General features: G+C 32.1%; 2 protein-coding genes across 2 annotated transcripts; one reads left to right on the top strand and one right to left on the bottom strand.

Moving 5' to 3' along the window:
• Positions 1-494: 494 nt before the first annotated feature.
• On the bottom strand, positions 495-6,318 carry LOC113512362 (N-acetylgalactosaminyltransferase 7). The gene is made up of 6 exons (XM_026896192.3): positions 6,007-6,318; positions 5,003-5,162; positions 3,919-4,090; positions 2,205-3,141; positions 1,776-1,926; positions 495-941 (listed from the first exon to the last, which is right to left on the bottom strand). Exons 1-6 carry the CDS (start codon positions 6,200-6,202, stop codon positions 791-793), a joined length of 1,767 nt encoding a protein of 588 aa, XP_026751993.2. The 5' UTR covers positions 6,203-6,318; the 3' UTR covers positions 495-790.
• A 285-nt stretch (positions 6,319-6,603) lies between these two features.
• On the top strand, positions 6,604-11,527 carry LOC113520013 (golgin subfamily A member 6-like protein 24). The gene is made up of 8 exons (XM_052900268.1): positions 6,604-6,878; positions 6,979-7,142; positions 7,821-8,084; positions 8,785-8,877; positions 9,174-9,556; positions 10,049-10,228; positions 10,784-10,946; positions 11,226-11,527. The coding sequence occupies exons 1-8, from the start codon at positions 6,869-6,871 to the stop codon at positions 11,310-11,312; spliced, it is 1,344 nt and encodes a 447-aa protein (XP_052756228.1). The 5' UTR covers positions 6,604-6,868; the 3' UTR covers positions 11,313-11,527.
• The last annotated feature ends 2,676 nt before the right edge of the window (positions 11,528-14,203 follow it).

The following is a 14,203-nucleotide window of genomic DNA, read 5'->3' as shown; positions in this document are numbered from 1 at the left end:
TTATTTCAATTAAAAAAAAAAAAAAATGTTCTGCTTCAATTATGAATGTAATACAATTTCAATTTACATATTTAAATTAAGAACAAGTTAGCGTTCCATTATACAATAACATGTAGAATGGACCGCGAAAAGGCGCGGAAAAAAAAAATACGATAACTGTCACTACTACACCAAATTATGCAAGTTTCAATATATTATTGCGTTAGAAATAATTGTCTTAAAATGTTTACACCTGAACATCTAATCACTAAACAATTATTGAGATTCTAAAAATTCTCAATCTATAGGAATGTGTACAGGTTTAAGTACAAAAATAGCCGATCACTAATTAATAATTATTATGGCTTGCAGTTGAGCTTAACAAATCGTATAGTGAATTACGAAAATAAGGCACTTCGTGAGATTTTTACATCAGATATGTTTCTCAAATTAGAATCGACAGATAAATTGATAATGATTATGAAATGTAGCTCTTTAATTTTACAGATTAAATATTTTTTTTTATTATTAATACTTTATTATCAACATGGCTAATAATATTTCAGAATCGATTTCATCACATCTAAAAGATACACATACACATAAACTTTCGAAATAATAAAAGAATGGCATTTAAATAATTTAGTGAAAAAACTGAAGTATCTTATTTTCGTAGTACTTACTATCCGAACAGAGAGACACTTGAAATTCGTTTTTTTTTCTCATTACAAAAAGGTCAAAGACTCTGAATGTTCTCGAATCACTACTGAATATCTTACTAGCAATCTCCCAACTAGACGTGGAACCAGTCTCACCAGTTTGGTTTCTTGTGTGATATGGTCCATTGCTGGTAAGTGTTGTTGGGGTCGCACGGCGCGAGGCCTAAGGTCCGCGAGTGCGGCTGCAGGGTTAGGCAGTAGCCATGCAGCCGGTGGATTAATTGATTATGCTCATCCTCATATCTGAAACGGTGATGTATGATTACTTACTAGTTTTATCTCACGACTTCGTCTGCATATATGATTAACTGGAATAAAAAGTAGCTAATGCCATTCTCCATCTTAAAGAACCAGAGGGAGACTTTGTACAAAAGTCGATTGCTTGGGTACCTCTGTCCCATTCGTGTTTCAACCGTGAAGCAGTTGTGTTTGCATGGCTGTGTTTCGGTTTGAAGGGTGGGATATGGCGTAAATTTACAGGGTACAGAGGAATAACATCTGAGTCCTCAGGAATGGCAACGCATGGGAGGTATTATGGGCGAAACAGTATACTCTGTTATGTCCATGGTACTGCTCATGTCTATAGGCGACGGTTACCACTTTATATCAGGTGGGCTGTCAGATAGTTTGGCATTCTTAGTTGTATATAAATAGGACAATTTCTTTTCATATTTAGAATGCTGTAAGAGATTATACATACTATTTTCCCATAGGATATAACTAGCCCATAATCTTCCTATGGTAATAGTTCTATCATTAATCTCAAAGGATACCTTTCCAGAGATGAGATATTGGAATACGATTTTGCAGTTTCACTTTCTATTTTTTTTTAGGATGATAATAATATGGTAGCTCCTACCAGCACCTGTTGGCGCGGTTGGTGTTATCATGTCATTATCATAAAAAAAAAAATACACCAGTTAAGGAAGATAGGTGAGGATTCGAGTCAGCTGACCCATTGAGAGGAATTCAACAATGATTAACCAAGAAGGTTTTAAAGATAATAAACAAAACATACAAGTAAACCAATGAGATATTCACATTATAACATATTATTAATAATTGTCATAACATTACCTCCAGGGTCCGTCCACAGTTCCTAATCTGCATATTGCCTGCTTAACATTCTCGGAGTCGGCTTCAACGCATCGTTCACCAACTCCCAGCTGTCCCGCCTCGTTTAGCCTGAACAGTTGGCTGTTTCCAGCGCCGTGACACGATGAGGTGCCTGTACAATATAAAATTGCTGATTTTATATTTGTAATATTACTAACTATATTATATGCTATTTTTTTTTTATTACATTAGATAGCAAAAATATAAGCAAAGAGGGTCAAGATGGATTCAGTGTCGAGAATGTGAGTGACCAAGTGTTTTTTTTTTTTATTTATTTATAATTATAAATTCTCTGTATATAATAAATCATATTTGGAATTGTCATTCATCTTTATGCTGTTAAATATATAATATACGTAATGAAATACATATAACAGTGATTTATCTTACCAATATAAGCAGGCGCAGCCTTTCCCATTGTGTCTAGACATACTCCAGTGGCTTTATTTTTAACCATGCCCCAATGGACATTCTTTGGTAACTTAGGAAATTTGTCGTAAACATCGTACGCCACATTTTCCATGAACCAAGAGAAGTCTTTGCATTTCAATTTGTTCTTCAAAGCAATTTGCTCACTTATGTCGCCCATATCCAAAAACCGAGCCATCGGTTCCCTTGTGTAGAAGTACTCTTTGTGTTCCTCATCAAACCAGGTCTCGATGACCCTCTTGTAGTTTATAGTAATAAGAGAACCTTTGCGGTTCTTAGCTAAGTTACCAAAAGAGTATGGCATGAACGCTCTATACACGTGCCCAACTCTTGAACAAGGCACCCATTCAATACTGCCTCCGCACTGCCATATCTTGAAGCTTAACTCGAAGTTTTCCCCACCCCACACCAATAGTCCGGGATCATAGGCCCCTATCTCTAGGAAATACCGTCTATTTATAGCAAACAGTCCTCCAGCATGGGTCGGACTTTTGTATGGCTCCGACTTATGTTTGTGACGTGAATTCTCCCTGTCGGGAACCTCATTTTCTTTGTACAACATTCCCCACTCGAATATACCTCTGTAGTTTGTGCCGTGCTGGTATACCGGCCGATACTCGAATGTTCTATGATCAATACCGTCGATGACCGGCACCGTCATAATTCTGTAGTCTCGGTATATAGGAGCTAGCAATGGTGGAAGCCAGTTAACGTTCACTTCACAATGAGCGTCTAGGAACACTATGACTTCACCAGTAGCTTCTTGAGCGCCTCTAGATCTGGTGCGGATCAGCCCTTCTCTCTGAGTATTTCTTATCAGCCTTACTTTACCCTTCCACCGCTTTATATAGTTGTCCAGATTGCCCTTTAAATTGTCTTTGTCAGAGAAATCATCCACCTGTTTAAATAAGATTTATATAATATTGTTAGCAGTGTTGATAATAAATAATTAATAATAATAATAAAAAAAAAATTTAATCTGTAAAATTAAAGAGCTTAATTTCACAATTATTATCAATTCCAATTTGAGAAACTTTATCTGATGTAAAAATCATGCAAAGTGCCATATTTTCGTAATTTAAATTGTCCTTATCGGAGAAATCATCCACCTGTATAAATAATGTTTAAAGAGATTTTTATTGTTAGATACTTACAATTTGTTTTTCAAAATAAAACAATTAGATTAAGTAACACACAATATGAAGTTTCATGTTTTGTATAATGCGACCTCCTTATTCATAATTTATAAATAAGTCTATATCTATTTATGGAGACTTTATTTATTTATTCTTTATTGCATAATAAAATTTGTACAAATGGCGAGCTTAATGACATTCTCTACCAGCTAACCATTCCTTAAAAAATAGACAGTGTTTGAGAGCAGTGGTGGTGAATATATGTTTAATTCTTATTTATATTTTTTATTTCTTTCTTTCCATTTAGAACTAATGAACTACCTTATGAGCACCTACAGTACATACAGATTAATAAGTGATAAATGAATATATGTAACTTTATGAATTGTGCACTTTTCTTTGAATATATGTACACATATGTGTTATTAATTTAATAATAAACATTTGTTACGCCATGATAATCTCTTATTGTGTTATGCAGAAATAATAAGATGTCAAATGCCTTGAATTTTAAATTTATAAATTTGATAATTACTTACCAAGACCACTTCATGAAGTAAATTCGGTGGAGATCTGTCAATGACTGTATGCACTGTTCTCATGAGGACAGTGAAGCCCTCATTGTGGAAGACAATAATAACGGAAGTACTTGGAAGGTCCTCAGGGTAATGCCAGTACTTACATTCTTCTAACCGAGTATCAGGAATCGTCCTATGGTAATATTATGTTTTAAATGGAAATGCACTGTTTTGGTTTGAAAGCTATGATATGGCGGTGAAATTACAGGGTACAGAGGTACCTTAGTCCTCAAGGTGAAACAGTATACTCTGTTAACTCCATGGTTAGTTCATGTCTATAGGTGATGGTTACCACTTTCTGTCGGGTGGGTCATTAGCTTGATTTCTATGTTGCATAAAAAAAAATACTTTATTTAATTTCAGTTTATTTATATATTTTTAATTGACTCAGAATGACAAATAAGCAGATAGAAAGAGGTAATCATTATAGATATGAACAATACTATGCACTTTATAGAATACATTGTGATGGTCATGGTACCCGCCTTGCTTTACTATTCATGAGGACACAGATATTATCCCTAATTTCTCTGCCATATCTAACTCTTTAAACTGAAACAGCCATGTGAACACAGCTGTTTAATGGTAAATACATGAAATTAAAATAGCAAATTATCTGTTTATATGTTCGATTACATCTGTCTCCTACTAGGGTAGATAGTAATAATAGAATACCAAATATTTGATGTATACAGAGCTATTTCATTTCCACTATTCTATATTCTATTTAAATAAGGTCTTTTACTTATTAACTACATAGTGTGTGTGTGTGTGTAGCAGAAAACAGAACAAATAAGACAAACAAAAAAAAAATACAAATAAACTAAGAACTTCATTCTATTTAGAGTCACATAAATAGGGAAATTAAAGGTTTTAACACTAATTCCAGCCAAGAGATATTACAACAGATATATATGACTTATTGAATATTTATTAACAAAGATTTTTTTTTCAATAACATAAATAATTCACTCATTACAAATACAAAATCATAGATATTGTACAAACAGATAATAAAAGATAAAAGGATTAATTTGATAGTTACCTGTTCATGGAAATATCATCAGATGCAGCAATATTCATGCCATATTCACTCTCCGATTCTGCTATGTCATTAGCTCTATCTTGAGGCATGTGGTATGGCTTCCCTTCTTCACCGGGACCTTTTGTTACTTTTTTATTTCTAGGTTCAAAGTTTCCCAGTTCTAAAACAAATTGCTTTATAATTGGTTATAGTTTTATTTTTAATTATATTCATAGGCTGATAGATAGGATAGGTCTTGGTGTAGAAATAAACTTTATATATATATAAAGTTGTACAATAATATTACAATATAAAATAATTACTCCACATACACCTTTTGCTGAGCTAATGAGCATCCAATATGATGAGTCCATTTACATCCTTGTTTAAATTAGTATTTTTATTTAAAATTGTATTTTTTCACCAAAGTCAGTAGAATATTATTATAATTTATATTTATAAGGGCAAGTTTCACAGTCCTGCAGCCACATTTGTTCATGTATGCTATACGAATGATGTTCATAGATCTATAGTAAATTATTAATATAATTGTCAGTATAATCATATGCTTATAGTTTGTTGAACACTAGATGGGAAAATAACAGTTATCTCAATCTCCCATGTATACAATACAATGTTCATGTTACAAGGTTTTTGTTTGTAGTATAAAAATGTGTTAAGTTAGGAATGGATTGCTTGTTAGTAGTAGAAGTAGTATATAGGTCCAAATGTACAAAGTAATTGATGTTGATAAGACTTGTACATGTAAAATAACTATGAACCATATATGAAAAACAATAAAATATATTGCATGAGAGTATAAGCACCTTTACAGCTAATTAAAAATGTTTATACAGTGAATAGTAACGAGTTATTGTTTATAGTTCACACCAACGTAACAACAACAAAGCTTTACGACGTGTACAATACACACGCCGGCGGAATAGGCCGAGTAACTGTAATATCGCAGTTCTTTCCTAGATCATTGTAAATATAAGAGTATTATACACCATCGTTCGTATTACCTGTTTTCAAAGTTGGGTATACATCACGATGGAACTTAAAATATCCAACTTCTGATTCAGAAAGAATAGGTTCGTTGCTATCACTGCTTAAATTTTCACTTGACCACTTATGAACAGCGTAAATCAAAAGTAATAATATAGCACAAAGTGATGCTAAACGGAACATCCTGCCGCGTCTCACATTCGTTATTCTCATTTTTTTACTATTGAATATTATTATTATCAAACAAATTAATTTTTACAGATTATTTATTAAGGAAATTGATATAATCACAAGTGGGAAAGGAAAGTCGCGATTAGCGAATGAGAAGGGCATCGGAATGACGTTTATAAGTTTGACGAATATGACGTTTGACAGTAGATACGTCACCGAAGAGGTTGCAAGTTACTAAATTTCTCTGTCTATTATGTTCGATTTCTTTGTTAAATTAATCGTGGAACTATAATTCTATAAATTCCAATCCATCATTCCGGTTCTTTTAATTTATTTTTTAATCCTTCCTGAAAATATATCTAATTTAAGTTAAGCAGTAGAAAAAAAAAAAAGTGTATCCAACATCTACAAAATACACTGGTAACCCTATTCATTCTACATTACATCCGTTAAAAGTTTAAAAAATTTGAAGCTGATAAAAATAAAAAAATTGTAAATTTTAACATACTCGTTCTCTTTTAATTTCAACCGTATTAAAATATAATTTTTGATTTATTTATTTCACGTTGATAGTCTAAAAGGATTATTGAGCCTATATGTGTACGAGTTTTCAGTTTATTTAGCTTTCAGTGTGATAGTGTATGTGAGAGAAAATTATTTTGACTTCCAACTATTTAATATTTACTTAGTTTAGCGATAAATATAAATATGGAAAGAAGTAAGCTTTCTACAGTCTTTTTTCATGTTTTTCTTTTGATATTTATTGCTATGATACTTATTGTTTACATATATTCATAAATTTTATTACACGTCTTCAGGTGCAGCCGTGCCGTTTACGGTTGATAATCTAATTAGTAATTGGAATGATGGCTTCCCCAACTATCCGTTAACTGCAGCGGATCTCAAGAAGCCTCATGCACTGATGGGTGCACTTTTTCTCGTGTTCGATAGACTAGGCATTGATCGAGATGCTGTAATGATGGTGAGAACTTCAGTATTGGTATTATACTAATTAGAACTGTCCAGAGTTCTTTGGTAATTGAGTTGTCAACTTGTTAAACAATTATTATAAATAGATATTTTTTATTTCTTCCAAAATATTACAGCAGTAATGCTGTAGTAATATATATAAGTATACACTTCTTATAAATACAAATAATTAAAGGACAGATTAAGCCTAACATTGACTAGGCAGGAGTATGAAGAAAATAAATTCTTATTATTTTTAAATTTTAAGTTAGATTAATTAAACTAAATAATGTAGTTTGTTAGAGTAAGTAAATTGTGTATTTTTCATATAATTAAGCTGTACAAAAATGTCATATTGTAGAACCATTAGAAATAATTTCTACAAGAAATTATAGATAAAATATCTAATTTAATCTATATAAAGTCCTGACTATCTATAAATTTAATAATGTAATTTTTGCAGCTTTGTTTCTGTATAAATTTAGATCTGTTACACATTACACATTTACAAAATGTGCACATTTGTGTAATTATTTTTTTGTCTCATTTTTATGATGGCATTGCCAGTCTCAGTATGATAGGTATATAGGTTAAAATATTTTTTGGGAACATGTTCTGTTTCAGTGATAGAACAATTCTTTTAAAAATTCTAGTCTATTTGATTTTATACTATGTTGTTTGTATTTAACAGCCACCGCCTGAAGAGAGTCGCAATGAACACACAATCTACTACTGGGATCTGTTGCCAATCATCAACATGACTCGTGTTATCAATCATTTTGTAGCAGTGCTTCCACAAATGAATGTCAACATCACATTAACACACTTCCTGCAACCCACTATGATCACGTCAAATTCAATACTGTTGTTAATGTTCAATTTGATGGTCTTCAATGAGGAGAGGCTAAGGGACATTGCTCCACAGGAGGAACTACTGTTTGCTAAAACTGAACAGGTATAATATGGTTTTTAAAGCAGTTTTTTTTATACAACTTAGAATGGCAAACAAGCTGACGGTCCACCTGATGGAAAGTGGCAACTGTCACCTATAGACATGAGCAGTACCATGGACATAACAGAGTATACTGTTTCACTCATGATATCCCCCATGCGTTGCCATTCCTGAGGACTCAGGTGTTATTCCTTTATACCCAGTAAATTCACGCCATATCCCACCCTTCAAATCGAAACACAGCCATGCAAACACAACTGCTTCACAGTAGAAACACGAATGGGAAAAAGGTACCTAAGCAATCGACTTTTGTACGTCATCTATTAATTAGTCTAAATTCCTACTTTTATTATCATAGCAAGATTAATTTACCCACTCACGTTTTAAAATAATAAATGTATGACTGTAACTACTAATGAACTGTCAGTTTTCTCATATTGGGTTTGCTGGAAGAAATCTCTATTGCAGATAAGCTTGTCTTGTGCATTATTATGTTTGTTTTTACATTTCAATAACCTTTTGTGTACAATAAAGAATAAAGAAAGAAAGAAAGAAAGAAAAAAGCTATTATTATGTAGGGTACTAACAAATAAGCTGTGATCAGTTGTAATACGCCATTCAGCATAAAAAAAGCCATGATTAATTTGTGTTATTTCTTATTTAATATATAACAAACATAAAATTTTATGTTTGAATGTTCCAGGTTAAAGAATTAGAGAATAAGAAAAACAGACTACTTGAGATGCTTAATGAGCAAGCTGAAGAGAAAGGGAAGCGCTCTGAGAGGCTCGAAAAGGTGAAACAAATAACATATTAATTATTATACTAATAATTTTACAAATGAAAATATTAAATATGCACACACAATAAATTAACGCACAACAATCAATAAATGCACATAATAAATATACATTTAAAATCATATAAAATATATATGACTCAAAAGGGATATTTATTGTGTGCATCTTTGCCAATCCTAAAACAATTTGTTTCTTTAGTTTCATATTAATTTTGTCATAATTTAATTCACAATTTTTTTAGCATAATAATCATCTGAATACATATATGTATAATTTGTTATGATATTTCTAGTTGGATTATGACATAAAACAATATGAAGAGGAGTTACGACAAGAGACAGAATTACACGAAGAGGAGAAACAAGAATTAGAGGAAGTTCTAAAAGAGAATCACAAAATAGAGGTATTGCTTGAACAAAAGAGAAGTCAGAGGGATGCCTTAATGATGGAAGTAGATCGTAAAAAGGCTCTCAGGGTATACGACGCGGAAGATATAAAGGCGCAGGCGGAACAAGCTGCACAGAATGTCCAAGAAGCAGAGGAGAAGTTGAATTCTCTTAGAGCGACATTAATGCAGAAGGAGAATAGCTTGAAAAATTTGCAGACAATAAAACCTAATCTGGACACGGCTAATAATCTCTTACATGAGATTATGAAGTTGTCTGAGAGTTTGAAGTAAGTTTTATCTTAAACTAAAATTGCCAGGTGTTCAAATTTGTGTAGGGATTAGCAACTTTGTATATTTGTGACATGAAGAAATAATGGATATATTGTTTCAGTCTGAATGGTATAAATCCAGTGCTATATTAGACATAAAATAGTATTATAGTTGTCAGAAATGACAAAGTATGTAGGTGGGAGGGGTGAAGTTTACCATTTTCTATTTACCTCCCCAAATGTTAGTAAAAAATTAACTTGAAAATGTTACTTTATACTATTCAATCGGTAAACAGTATGAGTTTCTAATATTATAGATACAAATGAAAAAATTTAGTGTAGTACTAGAAAGTACCATAAATAGTTCTAAATTTAAACTAAAAATATAGTAAATTATTACATAAAAAAGTTTTTTTATCACCATTTTCAAAAACTAGTTAAAACAAGTTTATATTTCCATGAATGAAGACAAGAATGAATAAAACTTACCTAAAACGAAATTTGTTACAGAGACTATGAATCGGGCGACCTAGATTTCGACAGTAAAGAAGGAGAAATAGATGTACTGAATACAGAATTAATAGAATTGCAAGTGCAGCTTGTAGAATTGAAGAGTGCACGGGAGGAGGCTAGCAAGAAGAGGCAAGAGAGTCAGCTCAAAAGGCAACAGGAGAAGACATTAGCACAAAGGTGAGGCTACCTTTTTTATAAGGAATAATGAGGTAGTTGCCATGTTATTAAGTTTTTTAAAACTTTACATTGGATGTATGAGAGTATATATAACAACAGATAGGTCAGTCATACAGTTGACCTGTTTCGATTTTTTTTATTAATTTGTCTAAAGAACTATCTATGTATATGATGGAATTTGAGCTTTATACTATTAATTTGTTGGTTTTGTTTTACTCCAATAAAAGCTGTAGCTAGAATGTTAATATATACATTTGCTCATGGAATATATTATTTCTGCTTTTGGCATTTGTGCCAAACACTAAACTCCACATGGTTCCCCCTGGAAACCATCGTGAACAATTCTTGTTGAATTCGTCACGATGGGCTAACTGACCTGCTTTATCCTCACCTATCATCCTTCACTGGTGCCTCGCCGGTGTATACCGACAGCGCGGGTGGGGTTACCATGCCATTATCATCAATTAAAAAAAAAAACACTATATATAAATAAAGTAAGTACCGGATGGTCTTTTAGTATGAGGTAAATACTACTCTTTCTTTGTCAACTTATAGCGCGCTTCGTGACGCCGAAGATAAGGATAGAAAGTGTCGCGAGCGATGTAAGAAAGCGCTTCAGCGTACAGAGGAGATAAAGGAATTAACCACTAAATACGAGCAGGAGAAAGCCAGTGGAATGGAACAACTGGTTAATTTGAAGAACTCATTTACCAACGAGGTAGGTGACTTCTATATATATGTAATGAAATTAAAAGTGTCTATTCTTTAAAAAAAAAAACTAAGGATGTAATTTTTATCGTCTATTTAAGAATAAAAAGTTCTTGTTATAAAATAATAAAGTGAAGTAATAAAACCTGCAAATTTTCTTTAGCACACAGTTCTATGACTGTGATTCACTTGCAGTACAAATTCGATATTCAATAATTATTTTTAAAAAAGTTAACATTAAATGAAATAAACCGGTGAATGAACATTAATTTTATTTCGTCTTTTTCAGTTAAAGTCAATTGACGATGCAATATTGAAGAAAGTGATGGAAGTGGAGAAGAGTATTGAAAATAAACTACGCAACCGTACATTGTGAAATCTCATTGTACACGAAATGTAACAATAGTCCTGCCCCCTAGACTTATTAATCGATAGATACGGTTTTGATATTGTACGCATCAGATAGAATGAGATAGCACCATTCCGCTACGTGTTTTTCTCATGTTCGCGGTAACGACGCGTGACTTATATACAATAATTACTTGTAGAATTGTGTATTGTTTTACAATTATATAACTAATGCAACACACATTGATAATGTGTAAAATTTTACCCCTTTATTCATAAAAACTAAAGCCTATTTTAACTATTGCACTGTTTTGTCACACTCTTTCTAATAGGGTTTTTTATGGGTGAAAATGGAATGGTAACCCCGCCTGCGCTAACGGGATACGCTGGCGGAGCACCAGTGAAGGGTGATTGATGAGAAAAACAGGCCAGTTAGCCCATCATGATGAATTAATCAGGAATTAACCATGATAGTTTCCAGGGGGAACCGCGAGGAGGTCAAGCTGGTTGGGTATATTGCTAGCAATGGGATTCTTAGTCTCCATTACTAACAATCCCTTTCCCCCTTTTCTAATAGGGTAAAAATAGAGACGAAACCATTCTGTTAGCTAAAATAGGTTTATGAGAGATTTAAAGTTTTTATGTTAATGTAAATAACTTGGAAACTTTACGATAGGTGTTATATTAAGTGCATCTTATTGTTAAACTAAGGTAAGGCATCAAGGCAAGTAGATCACGCAGTAATGTGATTGAATTACAATAAATAATGTTTTCTAACATTATATGATGTTTTATTTATCACAAGTAATTCTGAACCGATACGACGTCATAACCTTCAAGAAAAGAGTTTATTCCTTTTTAAAAGGCCGGCAGCACACCTGCAATGCCCTTAGTGTTGTCACTTACCATCAGGTGAACCGCATGCTCGTTTTCGCTTTGTGTTTTAAAAAAAGTAATATGATAAATAAACTGCAGTTGCATTTGGTAATAGCGATCAAATAACTAATGCGTACCTAAATCGTCTTACTAATATAAAAAATTGTAACTGGCCGATCTCTGTACATATTTAATAAAAATAAATGAGAGGGTTTTTTTTTTATTTAATAATACCATTAGAAGCGACACCAATATTTTTTCGTCTTTCTATCTATAGGTATGTTCTAAGATCACACAGAAACTACTGCATGAAATCGGATGCGGTTTCCACAGTTGTATTCTTGAAGATTTAACTTAAAATCTGATGTATTCTTAATAGTGATACGTTACCTGGAAGTGGTCCATTTCATTACTTTTTCTACTTCAGAAATCCACTAAAAACCAATATATATATAAAAAAAAAAAAAAACTAGATCAGAGGTGGCCAACTGGTCGTTCGCGACTATTCCAGCCGATCGTGGCAAGGCAAAAAATATAATATTTTACTAATCTAACGGAAGGAATTGCGCAGACGCAATGCTCACACTAATATAAATAAGTATGTAGTTACTAAGAATAATATTCAGTTTTATATTTTCCCTCTTAATAAAATAAAATATACTACAATACTACGTAATTGTGTACAGAACAATGTTGTTTCATTTGAGATTTCAAGAAGTATGTGAATGGTAGATCGCACAGCGTTTCTTTAGTAAACAGTAGATCTTGGGTCTAGTCAAGTCGGCCACCCCTGCATTAGATATTCGAAGGGACTAAAAACGGTACTGAACTATTCACATATCACGTCTACCATGGAATGAAATTCCGAAATTTCGTGTTTTTGTTCCCACCAAAATCAACCCAGTAAATGGAGCTTAACATTTCGTTCATCATAAATCCTATCCTAATAGTCTAAAGGAATGATATTTTACCATTTTTAATAATTTTAAACGGCATGTATTATGTAATTTTAACATCAAATTTCTGTTTCATTCGTCCCCGAAATTTCGGAAAATATTTCATGGTAGGCCCTCTGGTGACGTTATAGTTGAGCGCACAAAAGTGTTCTTATAAATTTTGTATGAATGTACTTTTTTAGATAGTCTTTTGTTTAAGGTAAGTATAATAATAAACTATTGCGTACAAAAAGATATATACAAGGAGTATTTACACAGGATATGCAGTATGTGCATATACAAAAGGCGGTCTTATTGCTAAAAGCAATCTTTTTACAGATAACTGGCTACTAGTATAGTATTATATTATCTGTGACCTGGCATAAAGTAGTAGTTAAGTACAGAGAGAAAGGTAGATGGCGCAAGTTAGACACTAAATACATAAATAAAAAAGAAATGAAATAAAATGCATATTATTTATTCTATTGTACTCAAGTTTTCTTCTATGACTATTAATTTTTCGTTTTAAGTTTTACATTTTTTAAAATGACAATATTAAGTGTATTTTTTAAAAGAATCGTCTGAATGAATCTTGATTTTTTTGTAACTCAATGATTTAGATATCTAATAATTATTATGAAATAGGTTAGTTGGTATTCAATACATACAAAAGATTTTTGCATATCTAATTGCGCAAAGAGTCGTAGTAACCGTTACGCATAAATAGGAAATAGGGAATTCACCGTATACCTACTGCATGCGGTTTCTTTGTTTCATCTATATTATAAAGAGGAAAGACTTGATTTTTTGTAGCTTTGTTTTTTGTGTTGGTTAAATAATTAAATAAATTAAATAGTTAAATAAATAAATTTAAATCGCCTGAGAATTGTTTCACCATAGAAAGGAAATATTATCAGTAAGTAATATAAGCCATACATACATTATTTTCAGAAAAATTATAGATTTCTACAAAAATACCATACATATTTTATACACATTTATAAAATGAACTAATGATCCCACATATCTAGCCAGGCAGCATGATAGATTCCTTTGCTGATCGTAAATTGTCTCATCAGTAAAAAAAAAAAAAAATCCAAATTTTTTA

The sequence above is a fragment of the Galleria mellonella genome, unplaced genomic scaffold, assembly GCF_026898425.1.
Source record: "Galleria mellonella isolate WM207_F2 unplaced genomic scaffold, CSIRO_AGI_GalMel_v1 utg64, whole genome shotgun sequence".
Classification (NCBI taxonomy): Eukaryota; Metazoa; Arthropoda; class Insecta; order Lepidoptera; family Pyralidae; genus Galleria; species Galleria mellonella.
The sequence above is the reverse complement of the archived record's forward strand: the minus strand, read 5'-3'. Positions and strand labels throughout refer to the sequence as shown.